General features: G+C 29.3%; 1 protein-coding gene across 2 annotated transcripts in view; it reads left to right on the forward strand.

The window, feature by feature from the left end:
• LOC126747778 (leucine-rich repeat-containing protein 40-like) overlaps positions 1–24,092 on the forward strand; it is a 45,877-nt gene extending 21,785 nt beyond the window's left edge. For both annotated transcript variants that reach the window (XM_050456578.1, XM_050456580.1), the window contains 3 exons: positions 6,446–6,589; positions 6,640–6,807; positions 23,523–24,092. In XM_050456578.1, the coding sequence (XP_050312535.1) occupies positions 6,446–6,589; positions 6,640–6,807; positions 23,523–23,686 (476 nt within the window). In that variant the 3' untranslated portion in view covers positions 23,687–24,092. The remainder of the gene's footprint in view (positions 1–6,445; positions 6,590–6,639; positions 6,808–23,522) is intronic.
• The last annotated feature ends 761 nt before the right edge of the window (positions 24,093–24,853 follow it).

The raw sequence follows: 24,853 nt of genomic DNA on the forward strand, positions 1-24,853 counted from the left end.
GAGCAATTTACTTAAAACTTCTTGTGATTATAAAGACGTCTATTGCTAGTCGATGCAAGAAGACTATAAGTTAATTGGTCAATTTTTTTTTAAGTTATAAATTTTTTACCAATAACAGTTCAAAAATTATTTTAATGCGACTTTAAAAATTCATAAGAAATTTAAATCAAGAGGAATTTACTCGAAACTTCTTGTGAATATAAAGAGATCAATTGCTAATCGATGCAAGAAAACTACTAGTTAATTGGTCTATTGTTTTTCAAGTTATACATTTTTTAGCAAAAACACTGATACATAAAAAATTCCATGTTGCCATATGAGTCCTCCTGACTGTATTTGGTAAAAAATTTATCACTTAAAAAATAATTGACCAATTAACTTGTAACTTTTTTGTATCGATTAGCAATAGATGTCTTAACAACCACAAAAAGTTTCAAGTAAATTGCTCTTGATTTGAATTTCTTATGAATTTTTAAAGTTGGACTAAAAAAATTTTTTTGCAGAAAAATGTCTTACTAGAAAAACTATTTGGGGTGGGTGGGGGGCTAAGGATGGTTTTAATCAAAAACAGGATTTTCGCAAAAACAGTCCAAAATATATTTTAATTCAACTTTAGAAATTCATAAGAAATTCAAATCACGAACAATTTACTTAAAATCTCTTGTAAATATAAAGACATCTATTGCTAATCGATTTGAGAAGTTTGGAATCGTGCAAGAAGGTTATAAGTGAATTGGTCAATTATTTTTTGCAAAAATTCTGTTTTTCATAAAAACCACCCTTAGCCCCCCACCCACCCCAAATAATTTTTCCAGTAAGAAATTCTTCTGCACAAACAGTTTGAAAATTATTTTAAAAATTCTTAAGTAATTCAAATTAAGAGCAATTTACTTAAAACTTCTTGTGATTATAAGGACATCTATTGCTAGTCGATGCAAGAAGACTATAAGTTAATTGGTCAATTTTTTTCTAAGTTATAAATTTTTTACCAATAACAGTCCGAAAATTATTTTAATGCGAGTTTAAAAATTCATAAGAAATTTAAATCAAGAGGAATTTACTCGAAACTTCTTGTGAATATGAAGAGATCAATTGCTAATCGATGCAAGAAAATTCCCAGTTAATTGGTCCATTATTTTTCAAGTTATAAATTTTTTAGCAAAAATACTGATACATAAAAAATTCCATGCTGCAATATGAGTCCTCCTAGACTGTATTTGGTAAAAAATTTATCACTTAAAAAATATTGGAGCAATTAACTCATAACCTTCTTCCATGGGTTAGCAAAAGATGTCTTTATAATTACAAGAAGTTTTAGGTAAATTGCTCTTGATTTGAATATTTCATGAATTTTTAAAGTTGGACTAAGAATAATTTTTTGCAGAAGAATTTCTTACTGGAAAAACTATTTGGGGTGGGTGGGGGGCCAAGGGTGGTTTTAATGAAAAACAGGATTTTTGCAAAAACATTCCAAAAATTATTTTAATTCAACTTTAAAAATTCATAAGAAATTCAAATCACGAGCAATTTACTTGAAACTTCTTGCAAATATAAAGACATCTATTGCTAATCGAATTGAGAAGTTTGTAATAGTGCAAGAAGGTTATAACTTAATTGGTCAATTGTTTTTTGCAAAAATTCTGTTTTTCCTTAAAACCACCCTTAGCCCCCCACCCACCCCAAATAATTTTTCCAGTAAGAAATTCTTCTGCACAAACAGTTTGAAAATTATTTTAAAAATTCTTAAGTAATTCAAATTAAGAGCAATTTACTTAAAACTTCTGCTGATGATAAAGACATTTATTGCTAGTCGATGCAAGAAGTCTATAAGTTAATTGGTCAATTTTTTTCTAAGTTATAAATTTTTTACTAATAACAGTCCGAAAATTATTTTAATGTGACTTTAAAAATTCATAAGAAATTTAAATCAAGAGGAATTTACTCGAAACTTCTTGTGAATATAAAGAGATCAATTGCTAATCGATGCAAGAAAATTGCCAGTTAATTGGTCCATTATTTTTCAAGTTATAAATTTTTTAGCAAAGACACCGATACATAAAAAATTCCATGTTGCAATATGAGTCCTCCTAGACTGTATTTGGTAAAAAATTTATCACTTAAAAAATATTGGAGCAATTAACTCATAACCTTCTTCCATGGGTTAGCAAAAGATGTCTTTATAATAACAAGAAGTTTCAAGTAAATTGCTCTTGATTTGAATTTCTTATGAATTTTTAAAGTTGGACTAAAAAAATTTTTTTGCAGAAAAATTTCTTACTAGAAAAACTATTTGGGGTGGGTGGGGGGCTAATGATGGTGTTAATAAAAAACAGGATTTTAGCAAAAACAGTTCAAAAATTATTTTAATTCAACTTTAAAAATTCATAAGAAATTCTAATCACGAACAATTTACTTAAAACCTCTTGTAAATATAAAGACATCTATTGCTAATCGAGTTAAGAAGTTTAGAATCGTGCAAGAAGGTTATAAGTGAATTAATCAATTATTTTTTGCAAAAATTCTGTTTTTCCTTAAAACCACCCTTAGCCCCCCACCCACCCCAAATAATTTTTCCAGTAAGAAATTCTTCTACACAAACAGTTTGAAAATTATTTTAAAAATTCTTAAGTAATTCAAATTAAGAGCAATTTACTTAAAACTTCTTGTGATTATAAGGACATCTATTGCTAGTCGATGCAAGAAGACTATAAGTTAATTGGTCAATTTTTTTCTAAGTTATAAATTTTTTACCAATAACAGTTCGAAAATTATTTTAATGCGACTTTAAAAATTCATAAGAAATTTAAATCAAGAGCAATTTACTTGAAACTTCTTGTGAATATAAAGAGATCTATTCCTAATCGATGCAAGAAAATTGCCAGTTAATTGGTCCATTATTTTTTAAGTTATAAATTTTTTAGCAAAAACAGTGATACATAAAAAATTCGATGTTGCAATATGAGTCCTCTTAGACTGTATTTGGTAAAAAATTTATCACTTAAAAAATATTGGAGCAATTAACTCATAACCTTCTTCCATGGGTTAGCAAAAGATGTCTTTATAATAACAAGAAGTTTCAAGTGAATTGCTCTTGATTTGAATTTCTTATGAATTTTTAAATTGGATTAAAAAAATTTTTTTGCAGAAAAATTTCTTACTGGAAAAACTATTTGGGGTGGGTGGGGGGCTACGGATGGTCTTAATCAAAAACAGGATTTTCGCAAAAACAGTCCAAAAATTATTTTAATTTAACTTTAAAAATTCATAAGAAATTCAAATCACGAACAATTTACTTAAAACCTCTTGTAAATATAAAGACATCTATTGCTAATCGATTTGAGAAGTTTAGAATCGTGCAAGAAGGTTATAAGTGAATTGGTCAATTATTTTTTGCAAAAATTCTGTTTTTCCTTAAAACCACCCTTAGCCCCCCACCCACCCCAAATAATTTTTCCAGTAAGAAATTCTTCTGCAAAAACAGTTTGAAAATTATTTTAAAAATTCATAAGAAATTCAAATTAGGAGCAATTTACTTAAAACTTCTTGTGATTATAAAGACGTCTATTGCTAGTCGATGCAAGAAGACTATAAGTTAATTGGTCAATTTTTTTTTAAGTTATAAATTTTTTACCAATAACAGTTCAAAAATTATTTTAATGCGACTTTAAAAATTCATAAGAAATTTAAATCAAGAGGAATTTACTCGAAACTTCTTGTGAATATAAAGAGATCAATTGCTAATCGATGCAAGAAAACTACTAGTTAATTGGTCTATTGTTTTTCAAGTTATACATTTTTTAGCAAAAACACTGATACATAAAAAATTCCATGTTGCCATATGAGTCCTCCTAGACTGTATTTGGTAAAAAAATTTCTGACTTAAAAAATAATTGACCAATTAACTTGTAACTTTTTTGTATCGATTAGTAATAGATGTCTATATAACCACAAAAAGTTTCAAGTGAATTGCTCTTGATTTGAATTTCTTATGAATTTTTAAAGTTGGACAAAAAAATTTTTTTGCAGAAAAATGTCTTACTAGAAAAACTATTTGGGGTGGATGGGGGGCTAAGGATGGTTTTAATCAAAAACAGGATTTTCGCAAAAACAGTCCAAAATATATTTTAATTCAACTTTAAAAATTCATAAGAAATTCAAATCACGAACAATTTACTTAAAACCTCTTGTAAATATAAAGACATCTATTGCTAATCGATTTGAGAAGTTTAGAATCGTGCAAAAAGGTTATAAGTGAATTGGTCAATTATTTTTTGCAAAAATTCTGTTTTTCCTTAAAACCACCCTTAGCCCCCCACCCACCCCAAATAATTTTTCCAGTAAGAAATTCTTCTGCAAAAACAGTTTGAAAATTATTTTAAAAATTCATAAGAAATTCAAATTAGGAGCAATTTACTTAAAACTTCTTGTGATTATAAAGACATCTATGCTATTCGACGCAAGAAGACTAGAAGTTAATTGGTCAATTTTTTTCTAAGTTATAAATTTTTTACTAATAACAGTCCGAAAATTATTTTAATGTGACTTTAAAAATTCATAAGAAATTTAAATTAAGAGCAATTTACTTGAAACTTCTTGTGATTATAAAGACATCTATGCTAGTCGACGCAAGAAGACTAGAAGTTAATTGGTCAATTTTTTTCTAAGTTATAAATTTTTTACTAATAACAGTTCAAAAATTATTTTAATGCCGCTTTAAAAATTCATAAGAAATTTAAATTAAGAGCAATTTACTTGAAACTTTTTGTGAATATAAAGAGATCAATTGTTAATCGACGCAAGAAAACTGCTAGTTAATTGGTCTATTGTTTTTCAAGTTATAAATTTTTTAGCAAAAATAGTGATACTTAAAAAATTAGATGTTGCAATATGAGTCCTCCTAGACTGTATTTGGTAAAAAATTTATCACTTAAAAAATAATTGACCAAGTAACTTGTAACCTTCTTATATCGATTATTAATAGATGTCTTTATAGTCACAAAAAGTTTCAAGTGAATTGCTCTTTACTTGAATTAATTATGAATTTTTAAAGTTAAATCAAAATGATTTTTGGATTATTTTTAGTAAAAAATTTATAACTTAAAAAATATTTGACCAATTAACTTGTAACCTTCTTCCATGAGTTAGCAAAAGATGTCTTTATAATTGTAAGAAGTTTTAGGTAAATTGCTCTTGATTTGAGTTTCGTATGAATTTTTAAAGTTGGATTAAAAAAAAATTTTTGCAGAAAAATTTCTTATTTGAAAAACTATTTGGGGTGGGTGGGGGACAAAGGGTGCTATTAATAAAAAACAAGATTTTTGCAAATACAGTCCAAAAATTATTTTAATTCAACTTTAAAAATTCATAAGAAATTCAAATTAGGAGCAATTTACTTGAAACTTCTTGTAATTATAAAGATATCTTTTGCTAATTCATGCAAGAAGGTCATTAGTTAATTAGTCAATTTTTTTTGCAAAAATCCTGTTTTTTATTAACAGCACCCTTATCCCCCCACCCACCCCAACCAGTTTTCCTAGAAAAAAATTCTGCGAAAGAAAGTTCAAAAATTATTTAAATCTAAATTTAAAAATTCATAAGTAATTCAAATCAAGACCGATTTACTTGAAACTTCTTGTGAATATAAAAAGATCTATTGGTAATCAATGCAAGAAGGTTGTAAGTTAATTGCTCAATTATTTTTTAAGTTATAAATTTTTTACCAAAAGCAATTCGAAAACTATTTTAATTTAACTTTAAAAATTCATAATTAATTCAAGTCAAGAGCAATTGACTGGAAACTTTTTGTAATTATAAAGACATCTATTGCTAATCGATGCAAGAAGGTTAGGAGTTAATTGGTCAAATATATTTTGCAAAAATCCTGTTTTTCACTCACACCACCTTTAATTGAACGAAGAAATCCGGTTAATTTTCATACCACATCACTCTTATCTTTTCTACTTATCAGGTATAGTCAGGGTTACATGGAGGTCACAAATCACATATCTCATTGATATGTCTTGTTCATCAAGCCAATCATTTCAATCTGCCATAAGTTTACATAGTTGTTGTGACGCAGGAACGGTACACATCTGTCCTGGTGCTTTCATACGTAATATTTATTAATTTATTCAGTTTTCGGTCTGATTGTAAAAAAACCGACCGTTACTTAATTGCATACGTATGAAATCGTAACCAGATGGGTACCGGCCTACATCATTACATAAAGAGAACGAATTTAATAATAGCGCTTCCGCACTGGTCTATTTCGGTACGTGCTCTTTAAATATTTTTAGTTCCTTCTATTTTTGACTAGAAAAAAAATAAAACACATTAAGGGGCTTTCGTAACTACGCAGTTCTAGTGTGCTCGGTAAAGTTTGCTTGCCGGGCCGTGTGACTCATACGACTGTCACACCTGGTAAAACTTTCCTTATTTATTGCAGATCTCTCAAATTGTCAATTAATGCAAGTTCCGGACGCCGTGTATCACCTGATGAGGCACACCGAGCTCAGGACCTGCGATCTTAGCGAGAACGTGATAACCAAAATCCCTCCAAAGTTTGCCGTTAAATTTAACTTAATCACAGGTAACAGGGGATTAATTTAAAGGGTCAAGGTAATACCGGATTCATTTCAGACTTGAACTTGTCACATAACCAGATGTCAAAGTTGCCAGAGGAGTGTGCCGAGTTGGCAAACTTGGAGAGGCTGGATATATCGCATAACACTTTTGTCTCGTTACCCTCTTGCGCCCTGAGGATGCCCAAGCTGTTATCCCTTAAGGCCAACGACAATCATATAATAGGTAAGATGCACTTGTCTATCTATCGTCTGCAAAAGTTTGGCATCAAATTCTCAGACTCTATTGATGCAATTTAATCGTGCGTCTTGCTCATAATGGTGCCATACGCATGTACGTTTTGTCAAATCAAATGGAGACTTTGAGATTGTCGACAAACACTTTCAAAAAATCAGTGTAAAGGTTGATCACCTGTGAATATTTCTCTGATGATTAGAAAATTCTAAAAAACAGTGATTTTGCAGTAGAATTTCTTACTGGATAAAAGTGTGGGGTGGGTGGGGGGGTAAGGGTAGATTTGATAAAAAATTGATTTTTGTCTTCTAGAAAAAAAGGCATTTTTCAAAAACATTATCCTTGCACCCCCCGCCCACCCCACACACTTTACCAGTAAGAAATTCTTCTGCAAAATCGCTGTTTTTCAAATTAATATACATGAACGAGTGTTTTTGTACTAAATATTTATATATAATATATTTAAAATTATATCACATTTAAATAAAGTATGTTATTATGCAGGAAATCAAACCTCAGGAATCCTATAATTATTATCTTTAACCCTATAATTCATTGTTGTTTTTTAGAATATTCTAAAAAACAATGATTTTACAAAAGAATTTCTTACTGGTAAAATGTGTGGGGTGGGTGGGGGGGCAAGGGTAGTGTTGATAAAAAAATTGATTAAATATATTAAATAATTGACTTTTTCAGGTTACAGAAAACTAGCAATAATTTGTTTATTTTTTATCAACACTACTCTTGTCCCCCCCACCCACCCAACACACTTTACCAGTAAGAAATTCTTCTGCAAAATCACTGTTTTTTAGAATTTTTTAAAAAACAATAATTAGTTATTGAATTACGAATATTGGTAATACGATTCCTGAGTTTCAGGTTTGCAAAAGAATTCATAACTGGTTGAAGGTGCAGGGGTGGGTGGGGAGGCAAGGGCAGTGCTTTAGAGAAAATTACCTACAATTTATTTATTTTAATTGCAAAATAAAAATGAAAATACAAGAAACAATCAAGAGGCATACAAGCAAGCAAAATAAACAGCCACCAGAACATAAAAATAGACCACTTATTAAACATAATTATAAATATACATAGTCTTAATAGAAACAGACAAAAAAATAATTTAAATTGCTGTTTTTCTAATTTTACCAAATATATATTTTTTTATAAACTAACTATTTAAAAAAATTGAAAAAAATCCTATTAGAAGTATACAACACTTTCCAGGTTGTATATAAGTATATAGAAATAAATAATGATATACTAGAATAATTTTCTGTAAACTGAAAAAGTGGATTATTCAATAAATTAATTCTAATTATAGTTAATTCTAAGGCAAAAATTTTTTGCAAAAAAAACGTTTTTTAATAATACAACCCTTACCCACCTCTCCCCCACGCATCACAAATCTGATATTAATTATCTCAACAGTAATTAGGACTTAAAACCATAAAAACTTTTTATGATTTTTGAGTCCTACTACCTGCAGTTTCATACACTCTTATCTAAAAGTCCTGCTTAATAACACACATTATTTAAACGTGATATAATTTTAAATATATTATATATAAATATTTAGTGCAAAAACACTTGTTTAAGTATATTAATTTAAAAAACAGTGATTTTGTGGAAGAATTTCTTACTGGTAAAGTGTGTGGGGTGGGAGGGGGGACAAGGGTAGTTTTGTTAAAAAATAATTGTTGTTTTTTACAATAAAAAGCATTTTTTAAAAACCGTATCCTTATACCCTCCACCCACCCCACACTTTACTAGTAAAAAATGTTTCTGCAAATTCACTGTTTTTCATGATGTCCTAAAAAATAAATATTAATTACAGGATTACAGATATTGATTATAGGATTCCCGAAATTCGATTCTCTGTATTTTTTTAAAACACTTGTTCAAATATATTAAGTTAATAAACAGTGATTTTATAAAAGAATTGGTTACTGACTGTTAATTATTTTTTTTAGAAAATTCTAAAAAACAAACAGTAATTTTGCAGAATAATTTTTTACTAGTAAAGTGTGTGGGGTGGGTGGGGGGTGTAGGGATTATGTTTTTGAAAAATGCTTTTTTTTGTAAAGTGAAAAACCATTTTTTAACAAAACAACCCTTGCCCCCCCCACTTACCCCACACACTTTACAAGTAAACAAATCTTCGGTAAAATCACTGTTTTTCAAATAAATATAGTTGAACAAATGTTTTTGTATCAAATATTTATAAATAATATATATAAAATTATATCACATTTAAATAAACTGTGTTATATACAGGAAATCGAACCGCAAGAATCGTATAATCAATATCTGTAATCCTATAATTCATATTTATTTTTTAAAACATTATGAAAAACAGTGATTTTGCAGAAGAATTTTTTACTAGTAAAGTGTGTGTGGTGGGTGGGGGGTGTAGGGATAATGTTTTTGAAAAATGCTTTTTTTTGGAAAAGACAAAAACCATTTTTTTAAAAAACTACCCTTGTCCCCCCACCCACCCCACACACCTTACCAGTAAAAAATTGTTCTGCAAAATCACTGTTTTTCAGAATTTTCTAAAAAACAATAATTAATTATAAGGTTACATTATTCATGTATAATAATTTAAAAAACACTGATTTTGTAAAAGAATTTTTTACTGCGTAAATGTATTGGGTAGTTGGAGGGGCAAGGGCAGTGTATGATAAAAAATTGATTTTTTTGCAGAAAATAATTGCTTTAGAGGAAAATATTAAATTTATTAAATAATTTACTTTTTCAGGATACAGAAAATTACCAATAATTTTTTTATTTTTTATTAACACTACCCTTGTTCCCCACCCACCCCACATAGTTTACCAGAAAGAAATTTTTCTACAAAATCACTGTTTACATTTTTTATATAAACTATTTAAATAAATTCAAAAAAATCCGACTAGAAGTATACAAAACTTACATAAAGAATGATATAGAATAATTTTCTGTAAACTGAAAAAGTGAATTATTCAGTAAATTAATTTTTTTTTTCTAAGGCAAACATTTTCTGCAAAAAAAAAACGCTTTTCATTAATCCTACCCCCCCCCCCCTCCCTCTCACCCGTTTCACATCCTTATTTACGCTAGAAAATGCCTGATATTAATTATTTCGAATGACCAGACTCAAAACAGCATTGGGACTTTCGAGAACTTTTTATGATTTTTCGGTCCTACCTGCAGTTTCACAGATTCTTTTCCTGCTTCTGGTGCCATATACATGTACGTTTTGCCAAATCAAATGGAGACTTTAAAATCGTTGACAAACACTTTCAAAAAATCAGTGTAAAAATTGATCACCTGTGAATATTTCTCTGATGATTAGAAAATTCTAAAAAACAGTGATTTTGCAGAAGAATTTTTTACTGGTAAGGTGTGTGGGGTGGGTGGGGGGCAAGGGTAGATTTGATAAAAAATTGATTTTTGTCTTCTAGAAAAAAAAAAGCATTTTTCAAAAACATTATCCTTGTACCCCCCGCCCACCCCACACACCTTACCAGTAATAAATTCTTCTGCAAAATCGCTGTTTTTCAAATTAATATACATGAACAAGTGTTTTTGTATCAAATATTTATATATAACATATTTAAAATTATATAAGATTTAAATAAACTGTATTCTACGCAGTAAATCGAACCTCAGGAATTATATAATTAATTTCTGTAATCCTTTAATTAATATTAATTTTTTAGAACATTCTGAAAAACAGTGATTTTGCAGAAGAATTTTTTACTGGTAAAGTGTGTGGGGTGGGTGGGTGGGCAAGGGTAGTTTTGTTAAAAAATGGTTTTTGTCTTTAACAAAAAAAAGCATTTTTCAAAAACATTATCTATGCACCCCCCATCCACCCCACACACTTAACCAGTAATAAATTATTCTGCAAAATCACTGTTTTTTTTTAGAATTTTCTAAAAACACAATAATTAATTATAGGGTTACAGATATTATTTCTAGGACTCCTGAGGTTCGATTTCCTGCATAATAACAGAATTATTAAAAAGTAATATAATTTTATATATATTATATATAAATATTTGATACAAAACACTTGTTCAAGTATATTAATTTGAAAAACAGTGATTTTATAGAGGAATTTGTTACTGGTAAAGTATGTGGGGTGGGCGGGAGGTGTAAGGATAATGTTTTTGAAAAATGCTTTTTATTGTAAAAGACAAAAACAATTTTTTAACAAAACTACCCTTGCCCCCCACCCACCCCACACAATTTACCAGTAAAAAATTCTTTTGTAAAATCATTGTTTTTCAAATTAATATACTTGAACAAGTGTTTTTGTACTAAATATTCATAAAGTAATATTATTATAAGTATTAATTATTAAGCATTCATTTACATCTCCTTTAATTAATTTTCCTTATTTTTCTTTATTTTTCTTTTATTTTGTTATTTAATTTATAGTAATTTAATACTTGTTTACACTTTCACAACATTAGTTGTAGATTTTCCTGTAACTGGGCTCTGCTTGTTGGAAATAAACTGCTAAATAAATAAATAAATAAATAATATCTATAAAATTATATCACATTTAAATATACTGTGTTAATTAATAGGAAATGGAGAAGTTTATTTAAATGTTATATAATTTTGTATATAGATATTTGATACAAAAACACTTGTTCAAATATATTAATTTCAAAAACAGTGATTTTGTGGAAGAATTTCCTACTAGTAAAGTTTGTGGGGTGGGTGGGGGGTGCAAGGATAATGTTTTTGAAAAATATTTTTTTTTAGAAGACAAAAACAATTTTTTAACAAAACAACCCTTGCCCCCCCCCACCCACCCCACACATTTTACCAGTAAAACATTCTTCTGCAAAATCACTGTTTTTCAGAATGTTCTAAAAAATTAATATTAATTATAGGATTACAGAAATTAATTATATAATTCCTGAGGTTCGATTTACTGCATAATAACACACTTTATTTAAATGTTATATAATTTTAAATATGTTATATATGAATATTTAATACAAAAAGAGTTGTTCAAGTATATTTATATGAAAAACAGTGATTTTACTGAAGAATTTTTTACTGATAAAGTGTGTGGGGTGGGTGGGGGTGCAAGGATAATGTTTTTGAAAAATGCTTTTTTGTACAAGACAAAAACAATTTTTTAACAAAACTACCCTTGTCCCTCCACCCACCCCACATAGTTTACCATTAACAAATTCCTCTATAAAATCACTGTTTTCCAATTTAATATACTTAAACAAATGTTTTTGTATCAAATAATTATATATAATTTATTTAAAATTATATCACTTTATAATAAACTGTGTTATTACGCAGGAAATCGAACCTCAGGAATCCTATCATTATTATCTTTAACCCTATAATTCATCGTTGTTTTTTAGAATATTCTAAAAAACAATGATTTTACAAAAGAATTTCTTACTGGTAAAGTGTGTGGGGTGGGTGGGGGGGCAAGGGTAGTTTTGTTAAAAAAATGTTTTTGTCTTTTACAAAAAAAAGCATTTTTCAAAAACATTATCCTTACACCCCCCACCCACCCCACACACTTTACCAGTAAGAAATTCTTTTGTAAAATCATTGTTTTATGCATTGACTTCCTGCATAATAACATACTTTATTTAAATGTGATAGAATTTTAAATATATTATATATAAATATTTAGTACAAAAACACTTGTTCATGTATATTAATTTGAAAAACAGCGATTTTGCAGAAGAATTTCTTACTGGTAAAGTGTGTGGGGTGGGCGGGGGGTGCAAGGATAATGTTTTTGAAAAATGCTTTTTCTTCTAGAAGACAAAAATCAATTTTTTATCAAATCTTCCCTTGTCCCCCCACCCACCCCCCTCAGTTTACCAGTAAAAAATTCTTCTGCAAAATCACTGTTTTTTAGAATTTTCTAATCATCAGAGAAATATTCACAGGTGATCAACCTTTACACTAATTTTTTGAAAGTGTTTGTCGACCATCTCAAAGTCTCCATTTGATTTGGCAAAACGTACATGTATATGGCACCAGAAGCAGGAAAAGAATCTGTGAAACTGCAGGTAGGACCCAAAAATCATAAAAAGTTCTCGAAAGTCCCAATGCTGTTTTGAGTCTGGTCATTCGAAATAATTGATATCAGGCATTTTCTAGCGTAAATAAGGATGTGAAACGGGTGGAGGGAAGGGGGGTAAGGGTAGGATTAATAAAAAGCATTTTTTTTGCAGAAAATGTTTGCCTTAGAAAAAAAAATTAATTTACTGAATAATCCACTTTTTCAGTTTACAGAAAATTATTCTATATCATTCTTTATGAAAGTTTTGTATACTTCTAGTCGGTTTTTTTTGATTTTACTTAAATAGTTTATAAAAAAAATGTAAACAGTGATTTTGTAGAAGAATTTCTTACTGGTAAACTGAGGGGGGTGGGTGGGGGGACAAGGGTAGTGTTAATAAAAAATAAAAAAAATATTGGTAATTTTCTGTATCCTGAAAAAGTAAATTATTTAATAAATTTATTATTTTCCTCTAAAGCAATTATTTTCTGCAAAAAAATCAATTTTTTATCATACACTGCCCTTGTGCCTCCAACCACCCAATACATTTACGCAGTAAGAAATTCTTTTACAAAATCAGTGTTTTTTAAATTATTATACATGAATAATGTAACCCTATAAATAATTATTGTTTTTTAGAAAATTCTGAAAAACAGTGATTTTGCACAAGAATTTTTTACTGGTAAGATGTGTGGGGTGGGTGGGGGGGCAAGGGTAGTTTTTAAAAAAAATGGTTTTTGTCTTTTCCAAAAAAAAGCATTTTTCAAAAACATTATCCCTACACCCCCCACCCACCCCACACACTTTACTAGTAAAAAATTCTTCTGCAAAATCACTGTTTTTCATAATGTTTTAAAAAATAAATATGAATTATAGGATTACAGATATTGATTATACGATTCTTGCAGTACGATTTCCAGTATATAACACAGTTTATTTAAATGTGATATAATTTTATATATATTATTTATAAATATTTGATACAAAAACATTTGTTCAAGTATATTTATTTGAAAAACAGTGATTTTACCGAAGATTTTTTTACTGGTTAAGTGTGTGGAGTGGGTGGGGGAGGGGCAAGAGTTGTTTTGTTAAAATATTGTTTTTGTCTTCTAAAAAAAAAGCAGTTTTCAAAAACATTATCCTTGCACCCCCCACCCACCCCACACACTTAACCAGTAAAAAAATCTTCGGTAAAATCACTGTTTTTCAAATAAATATACTTAAACAAGTGTTTTTGTATTAAATATTTACATATAATATATATAAAATTATATTACATTTAAATAAGATGTGTTATTATGCAGTAAATCGAACCTCAGGAATTATATAATTAATTTCTGTAATTCTTTAATTAATATTTATTTTTTAGAACATTCTGAAAAACAGTGCTTATGCAGAAGAATTTTTTACTGGTAAAGTGTGTGGGGTGGGTGGGAGGGCAAGGGTTGTTTTGTTAAAAAATGGTTTTTCACTTTACAAAAAAAAGCATTTTTCAAAAACATAATCCCTACACCCCCCACCCACCCCACACACTTTACTAGTAAAAAATTATTCTGCAAAATTACTGTTTGTTTTTTAGAATTTTCTAAAAAAAATAATTAACAGTCAGTAACCAATTCTTTTATAAAATCACTGTTTATTAACTTAATATATTTGAACAAGTGTTTTAAAAAAATACAGAAAATCGAATTTCGGGAATCCTATAATAAATATCTGTAATCCTGTAATTAATCCAGTTCCAGAAAATCTACAATTAATGTTTTGAAAGTGTAAACAAGTATTAAATTACTATAAATTAAATAACGAAAAGAAAGAAAAATAAGGAAAATTAATTAAAGGAGATGTAAATTAATACTTAATAATTAATACTTATAATAATATTACTTGATGAATATTTAGTACAAAAACACTTTCAACACACGTTCAAGTATATTAATTTGAAAAACAGTGATTTTGCAGAAGAATTTTTTACTGGTAAGGTATGTGGGGTGGGTGGGGGGTGCACAGATAATGTTTTTGAAAAATGCTTTTTTTATAAAAGACAAAAACAATTTTTTAACAAAACTACCCTTGTCCCCCCACCTACCCCACACATTTTACGAGTAAAAAATTCTTCCACAAAATCACTGTTTTGTAAATTAATATACTTGAACAAGTGTTTTTGTACTAAATATTAATATATATTATATATAAAATTATATCATATTTAAATAAAGTGTGTTATTATGCAGGAAATCTAACCTCAGAAATCTTATAATTATTTTCTGTAACCCTATAATTTATCGTTGTTTTTTAGAATGTTCTAAAAAACAGTGATTTTACTAAAGCATTTTTTACTGGTAAAGTGTGTGGGGTGGGTGGGGGGGCAAGGGTAAATTTGATAAAAAATTAAATTTTTTGCAGTAAATAATTGCCTTAAGGGAAACAATTAAATGTATTAAATAATTTACTTTTTCAGGTTACATTCGATTGGGTTGGTTCGATTTTGCGAAATTATACTACCTTTGCCCCCCCACCCACCCCACACACTTTACCAGTAAGAGATTCTTCTGCAAAATCGCTGTTTTTCATAATATTCTAAAAAATAAATATGAATTATAGGATTACAGATATTGATTATAGGATTGATTTCTTGTAATTCTAGATTCTATTTTCAAATTAGTTTTTTAAATTAATATACTTAAACAAGTGTTTTTGTATCAAATATTTATATATAATATATATAAAATTATATCACATTTAAATAAACTGTGTTATATGCAGGAAATTGAACAGTAAGAATCGTATAATTAATATCTGTAATACTATAATTAATATTTATTTTTTAGAACATTCTAAAAAACAGTGATTTTGCAGAAGAATTTTTTTTACTGGTAAAGTGTGTGGGGTAGGTGGGGGGCAAGGGTTGTTCTATTAAAAAATTGTTTTTTTCTTCTAAAAAAAAAGCATTTTTCAAAAACATTATCCTTTCACCCCCCACCCACCCCACACACTTTACTAGTAAAAGATTCTTCTGCAAAATCAGTGTTTTTCAAATAAATATACATGAACAAGTGTTTTGGTATCAAATATTTATATATAATATATAGAAAATTATATCACATTTTAATAATTCTGTTATTATAATTAATTATTGTTTTTTAGATAATTCTAAAAAAACAGTGATTTTGCAAAAGAGTTTTCTACTGGTAAGGTGTGTGGGGTGGGTGGGGGGGCACGGGTAGTGTTGATAAAAATTTGAATTTTTTGCAGTAAATAATTGCCTTAAAGGAAACAATTAAATGTATTAAATAATTTACTTTTTTAGGTAACAGAAAATTAGCAATAATTTGTTTATTTTTTATCAACAGTACCCTTGTCCCCCCACCCACCCCACACACCTTACCAGTGAGAAATTCTTCTACAAAATCACTGTTTTTCAAATTATATATACTTAAATGAGTGTTTTTGTACTAAATATTTATATATAATATTATATGTATAATCAAAACAATTGAGGAATATTACAAATAGTACCATATATAAGAAGAGAGAGGCAAATATCGCCTATGAATATCACAAAGAGAGAAAGAGAGAGAGAAGATTTGGCAAACCAGGGGGTTTTATATTTGGGGGTAATAATTCTAACAATTCTCTAACAATTGAATCAATAACAGTTGAAATCTATATACTTTGGAAATAAGATTTATTACCAAATCTTTCACCGAAAAGTCATGAAATATTAATATAAATATAATAAGGGGCGATGTATAACTATAAAGTAAGAGTACTATAAAGAGGCATACTATAAGTCCGCGCGAGTTACATCCCTAAAATAGCTGATGTTTACATTAAATACCACTCCTTTACTATTAGATAAGGCAAGATTGTAAATATAAGTTAAATGCATTGAGTAGGAATTCTTTGTTTAGCTCAACTTACTTTCTGTATTTTGTTAAAACCCCGATTTTCATTTTCTTTAATTTTGTTTCATGTACGAATCCTCCCTAAATAAATTTGTTACTCATACGAGGTATTATAAATAAAAGTTTGTTTTTTAAAACTTTGTTTCCCTCGGCCCATACGTAACTCGCGTAGAGTATGAAAATGAATACGAAACCGACCTGATTTCACTCTGTACAAAAATCGTGACACTAGTACCAATATAAAAGACGGACGATCGACAGCGGCGCTACAGCGGACGTCACCGTGCGTGGTGAATTGACGCGCAACGCGACGCGGAACGTCGAGACGCTAGATGTGACGAGAGAGACGGTATGATCGCACTGACCCAAGAACGGAATTTCTATCTTTACCAAAAAAATGTCTAACATGAGATTTACCGATAAGATAGCAGCTTGACCATGAGTTTTTTATGCATTAGTTATTTATTAAATACACGTTTTGAATGCAATTTTTAGCTAAATATATGCAATAAATCTTAAATCCAAATCCGCGATCCAAGTCACCAAAAAATGTTGTGTGGACTGAATAAAATATTACGACGGTCAAGACAACCCTATTAAAGTGGTGGCCTACCTTGCTGTCGCTTCCTTTTCTATCCAATTCAAACTGCTGGTCCCACAGGTTCACTTCCGGAGGGTTGTTTTGCTTAAAGACGTACCGGCACTATGGAATTCACTCGCGAAAACAATTATGCGTGTATATGAGAGCAACGTACTTGGTTCAAGGTTTACGCGCTCCTTCCGAATACATCAAAATTCGGTGCAGTACTACTGGGTGATGCGTGCGACTCTTCTCGGTCAAAGAATAAGGCTGTCGCCCTGTGACGCGATAAAAGGCCGCGCAAGTAATTGGAATAAGATTCGAATTTAAAACTAATTATTATTAAAACACAAGAACTAATAAAGAAAAAAATATACATATATATTAATAAATAACCATTCTGCTTTGACGGAATTGACTTTTTCAGGTTACAGAAAATTAGCAATAATTTGTTTATTTTTTATCAACACTTTACCATTAAAAAATTCTTATGCAAAATCACTGTTTTTCAAAATGTTCTAAAAAATAAATATTAATTATAGGATTACAGATATCGATTATACGATTCTTGCGGTTCGATTTGCTGCATATAACACAGTTTATTTAAATGTGATATAATTTTAAATATATTATATATAAATATTTAGTACAAAAACACTTGTTTATGTATTATTATTCAAAAAAACACTGATTTTGCAGAAGAATTTTTTACTGGTAAAGTGTGTGGGGTGGGTGGGGGGACAAGGGTAGTGTTGATAATAAATAAACAAATTATTGTTAATATTCTGTAACCTGAAAAAGTCAATTATTCAATACATTTAAATGTTTCCTTTAAGACAATCATTTACTGCAAAAAATTCAATTTTTTATCAACACTATCCTTGCTCCCCCCCCACCGACGCCACACACTTTACCAGTAAAAAATTCTTCTGCAAAATCACTGCTTTTCAGGTTTTTCTAAAAAACAATAATTAATTATAGGGTTACAGAAAATAATTATAAGATTACTGAGGTTCAATTTCCTGCATAATAACACATTTTATTAATATGTGATATAATTTTATATATATTATATTTAAATATTTGATACAAAAACACTTGTTCATGTATATTTATATAAAAAATACTGATTTTGCAGAAGAATTTTTTACTGGTAAAGTTTGTGGGGTGGGTGGAGGGTGCAAGGATAATGTTTTTGAAAAATGTTTTTTTTTAGAAGACAAAAACAATTTTTTAACAAAACTACCCTTGACCCCCCACCCACCCCACACACTTTACCAGTAAAAAATTATTCCACAAAATCACTGTTTAGTAAATTAATATACATGAACGAGTGTTTTAAAAAAATACAGGAAATCGAACTTCAGCAATTCTATAATTAATATCTGTAATCCTGTAATTAATATTTATTTTTTAGAACTTTCTGAAAAACAGTGATTTTGCAGAAGAATTTTTACTGGTAAAGTGTGTGGGGTGGGTGGGGGGTGTAAGGAAAACGTTTTTAAAGAATGCTTTTTTTATAAAAGACAAAAACCATTTTTTAACAAAACTACCCTTGCCCCTCACCCACCCCACACACTTTACCAGTAAAAAATTCTTCGGTAAAATCAGTGTTTTTCAAATAAATATACTTGAGCAAGTGTTTTTGTATAAAATATTTACATATAATATATTTAAAATTATATCACATTTAAATAAAGTGTGTTATTATGCAGGAAATCTAACCTCAGAAATCTTATAATTATTTTCTGTAACCCTATAATTTATCCTTGTTTTTTAGAATATTCTAAAAAACAGTGATTTTGCAGAAGAATTTTCTACTGAAAAAGTGTATGGGGTGGGTGGGGGGGCAAGGGTTTTTTTGATAAAAAATAATTTTTGTTTTTTATAATAAAAAGCATTTTTCAAAAACCTTATCTTTACACCCCCACCCACCCCACACTTTACTAGTAAAAAATTTTTCTGCAAAATCACTGTTTCTGAAATTAATATATTTGAACAAGTGTTTTTGTATCAAATATCTATATTTCCTATTTAATAACACAGTATATTTAAATGTGATATAATTTTATATATATTATATATAAATATTTGATACAAAAACACTTGTTCAAGTATATTAATTTAAAAAACAGTGATTTTGTGGAAGAATTTCTTACTCGTAAAGTGTGTAGGGTGGGTGGGGGGACAAGGGTAGTTTTGTTAAAAAATGGTGTTTGTCTTTTATAAAAAAAGCATTTTTCAAAAACATTATCTATGCACCCCCCACCCACCCCACATACCTTACCAGTAAAAAATTCATCTGCAAAATCACTGTTTTTCAAATTAGTATACTTGAACAAGTGTTTTTGTATCAAATATCTATATACATATTATATACAAAATTATATATCATTTAAATAAACTGCTCCATTTCCTATTTAATAATACAGTATATTTAAATGTGGTATAATTTTATATATATTATAGATGAATATTTAGTACAAAAACACTTGTTCATATATATTAATTTGAAAAACAGTGATTTTGTGGAAGAATTTCTTACTGCGTGAATGTATTAGGTGGGTGGGGGGTATGAGGATAATATTTTTGAAAAATGTTTTTTTTGCAAAAGACAAAAACCATTTTTTAACAAAACTACCCTTGCCCCCCCACCCACCCCACTCTTTACCAGTAGAAAATTCTTCTGCAAAATCACTGTTTTTAGAATGTTCTAAAAAACAACGATAAGTCATAGGGTTACAGAAAATAAAAACAAAAGTAAGGACACAAAGTCACGGTCTCATCCAATCTATATAATTTCTTAAAAAAGTCTAAAAGCTACACGTGTTTCGCTCCTGTCGGAGCATCATCATCAGTTGTAATGTGATCTGTGTAGGTCTAGGCCTGATGATGCTCCGATAGGAGCGAAACATGTGTAGCTTTTAGGCTTTTTTAAGAAATTATATAGATTGGATGAGACCGTGACTTTGTGTCCTTACTTTTGTTTTTGTTTTCGTTTGGTCTCTTAGAGAAAAATGGATGATACGTTTCTATTAAAGAAAATAATTATAAGATTTCTGAGGTTAGATTTCCTGCATAATAACACACTTTATTTAAATGTGATATAAGTTTAAATATATTATATATAAATATGTAGTACAAAAACACTTGTTCAAGTATATTAATTTAAAAAACAGTGATTTTACCGAATAATTTTTTACTGGTAAAGTATGTGGGGTGGGTGGGGGGGCAAGGGTAGTTTTGTTAAAAAATGGTTTTTGTCTTTTATAAAAAAAGCATTTTTCAAAAACATTATCTATGCACCCCCCACCCACCCCACAAACTTTACCAGTAAAAAATTATTCTGCAAAATCACTGTTTTTTAGAATTTTCTAAAAAACAATAATTAATTGTAGGGTTAGAGAAAATAATTATAAAATTACTGAGGTTCGATTTCCTGCATATAACATACTTTATTTAAATGTCATATAATTTTATATACAGGGTGTCCCAAAAAAGAGTATCAAGCGAGCGCCCAGAGATAGAGCAACCCTAGGGAAATCCGAATCACCCCCATATATATGATCCGATTTTTTTTAGTTTAGGAGTTATTAAATTTTTTGTGATTTTTTAGTATTATTCGACTTTTATGCTTATTTTTGCTCTATTCATAGTAAATAGGTAAGGCGATTGCGTGATTTTTATTTTATTATTTAGATAAAAGTTAACACTGACAAGAACAAAAATAATTTGATCCAGAAATTTCTTTATATTCTTATCCAATTTTTACAAAAAAATTGTATTTTTAAACGCTTAATCAAACAACAAATATTAAAGTTGAAAAAAATACAGTGGCGGACATTTTTTTGCTAATAATATTTGCTAAGATGTCCCCCGGGACCCCACTGAACCTTAGAATTTTAATCTAATTAGGGCTTAATTAGCCTGTTAATACAACAAGTAATACTTTCAAATTTCAAAAGAATCGAGTAAATATTTTGTTTAATATTAATAAAAAATTAATCTTAAAAAAAAATGTATCACCCCACATCTTGAAAACTGTGCATTTCCGAATACATGTTTATAGAAACTTTTGCTCATATTTTTTTACAAGGAATCACCCATTGAAATATCTCCGTCTATTTTTCGAACACCCTGTATGTCTATCGTCTGTGAAAGTTTGTCATCAAATTCTCTATTGATGACAAACTGAATGACTCTATTTAAGCGATTTAATTTGCTCATAATGGTGCCATATGCATGTACGTTTTGTCAAATTAAATGGAGACTTTACAGTTATTGAAAAAACGATAGGAAATGAGTGTAACATTGCGCAATATTTCCTAGTGAGGTGTTGATTTACTCAGTGTAAACGTTTTTCACCTGTGAATATTTCTCTGATGAGTGGAAAATTCTGAAAATCAGTGATTTTGCAGAAGAATTTTATACTGGTAAAGTGTGTGGGGTGGGTGGGGGGGCAAGGGTAGTGTTGATAAAAAATGGTTTTTATCTTTTACAAAAAAAAACATTTTTCAAAAACATTATCCCTGCACCCCTCCACCCACCCCACACACTTTACCAGTAGAAAATTCTTCTGCAAAATCACTGTTTTTTAGAATATTCTAAAAAACAACGATAAATTATAGGGTTACAGAAAATAATCATAAGATTTTTGAGGTTAGATTTCCTGCATAATAACACACTTTATTTAAATGTGATATAATTTTAAATATATTATATGTAAATATTTTATACAAAAACACTTGTTCACTATATTAATTTGAAAAAAAGTGATTTTGCAAAATAATTTCTTACTGGTAAAGTATGTGGGGTGGGTGGGGGGGCAAGGGTAGTGTTGATAAAAAATTGAATTTTTTTGCAGAAAATTATCGCTCTAGAGAAAATAATTAGATTCATTAATTAAATTATTTTTTCAGGTAATAGAAAATTAGTAATAATTTGTTTATTTTTTATCAACACTACCCTTGCCCCCCCACCCACCCCACATACTTTACCAGTAAGAAATTATTTTGCAAAATCACTGTTTTTCAAATTAATATAGTAAACAAGTGATTTTGTATAAAATATTTACATATAATATATTTAAAATTATATCTGATTATATTTTGTGTGTTATTATGCAGGAAATCTAACCTCAAAAATCTTATGATTATTTTCTGTAACCCTATAATTTATCGTTGTTTTTTAGAATATTCTAAAAAACAGTGATTATGCAGAAGAATTTTCTACTGGTAAAGTGTGTGGGGTGGGTGGGGGGGTGCAGGGATAATGTTTTTGAAATTTTTTTTTTTGTAAAAGATAAGAACCATTTTTTAACAAAACTACCCTTGCCCCCCACCTACCCCTCACACTTTACCAGTAGAAACTTCTTAAGATAATCATAAGATTTTTGAGGTTAGGTTTACTGCATAATAACACACTTTATTTAAATGTGATATAATTAATAGTTAAATATATTATATATAAATATTTGATACAAAAACACTTGTTCATGTATATTAATTTAAAAAACAGTAATTTTGTGGATGAATTTCTTACTCGTAAAGTGTGTGGGGTGGGAGGGGGAAGGCAAGGGTTGTTTTGTTAAAAAATTGTTTTTGTCTAAAAAAAAAGCATTTTTCAAAAACATTATCCTTGCACCCCCCACCCACCCCACAAACTTTTCGAGTAAGAAATTCTTCCACAAAATTACTGTTTTTTAAATTAATATACTTGAACAAGTGTTTTTGTACTAAATATTTATATATATTTTATATATAAAATTATATCACATTTAAATCTAATTATATTATGCAGGAAATCTAACCTCAGAAATCTTATAATTATTTTCTGTAACCCTATAATTTATCGTTGTTTTTTAGAATATTCTAAAAAACAGTGATTTTACTAAAGGATTTCTTACTGGTAAGGTGTGTGGGGTGGGTGGGGGGGCAAGGGTAGTTTTTTTTTAAAAAATTGTTTTTGTCTTTAACAAAAAAAAGCATTTTCAAAAACATTATCCTTCCACCCCCCCACCCGCCCCACAAACTTGACCAGTAAAAAATTCTTCTGCAAAATCACTGTTTTTCAAAATGTTCTAAAAAATAAATATGAATTATAGTATGCACCTATATCGGTGTTATTGTTGCTCATTCTTGTATATCTGTATAATAACGTTTCTTCTTGATTCCAGATGTGGAAGTGGATCAAATCACAGAAGCGCCATCGTTGGAAACGATGGATTTGGAAAGAAATCCGCTGTCTCCTCGTATCCACGATCAGCTACTGCGAATCACCAAAATCGCGGTGGCATTGTCGCCGAGAGAGACAGAAGACTGGGAAGATCTCACCATCTGATATGTGATAACTGTATTAGTTAGACATTAGTTGTAAGGTTGCTCACCACATGTGAATTTACTTGTTCATAATCCCATAGCATCATAAAGAATAAATAGTTCAAGTTGATGTATAGGGGAGTGTGACAGTCAAAGTGTTTTTATTGTATATAAATATTATATATTTATCTTTGTGTATTAGCTTAGATATTTTTATTTTTATAACCTTACCAGTGTAATATTTATAACGGTTTAATGTCCTCGCGTGAAATAATGGATTTGCAAAATTGGAAGTGCGCTTCCGCATTTACTTACCAGAGAATTTTGTATCGACCTCTAGTCAAATTTGTGATAAAGGTTGTATAGTTGTCTTATTTTCTCTAATATGATTAAACAAGGAAAAATGAGTAATAAAGAGTTCATTCTTATTGGAGTCTTTTCTTTACTGTCCTTACACTGAAACTCAGGATCTAGGTTTCAAGTCTAATATCTCAGAAATTAATAATAGAGATCCTGTTATGAAATCAAAAGCATAATGTTATCTGTGATCTTAGCGAGAGCGTGATAACCAAAATCCCCCCGAAATTTTTTGTTAAATTTAACTTAATCACAGGTAACAGTGGATTAATTTCAGACTTAAACTTGTCACATAACCAGATGTCAAAGTTGCCAGAGGAGTGTGCCGAGTTGGAAAATATGGAGAGGCTGGATATATGGCATAACACTTTTGTCTCTTTATGCTCTTGCGCCCTGAGGACGCCCAAGCTGTTATCGCTTAAGGCCAACGACAATCATATAATAGGTAAGATGCATTTGTCTATCTATCGTCTGCAAAAGTTTGGCATCAAATTCTCAGACTCTATTGATGTAATTTAATCGTGCGTCTTGCTCATAATGATGCCATACGCATGTACGTTTCGTCAAATCAAATGGAGACTTTAAGATCGTCGACAAATACTTTCAAAATAATGAGTGTAAACGTTGATCACTTGTGAATATTTCTCTGTTGATTAGAAAATTCTAAAAAACAATGATTTTGCAAAAGAATTTTTTACTGGTAAGGTGTGTGGGGTGGGTGGGGGGGCAAGGGTAGTTTTGTTAAAAAATGGTTTTTGTCTTTTACGAAAAAAGCATTTTTCACAAACAATATCCTTGCACCCCCCACCCACCCCACACACTTTACCAGTAA

Source organism: Anthonomus grandis, chromosome 20 (genome assembly GCF_022605725.1).
Source record: "Anthonomus grandis grandis chromosome 20, icAntGran1.3, whole genome shotgun sequence".
Taxonomy (NCBI): Eukaryota; Metazoa; Arthropoda; class Insecta; order Coleoptera; family Curculionidae; genus Anthonomus; species Anthonomus grandis.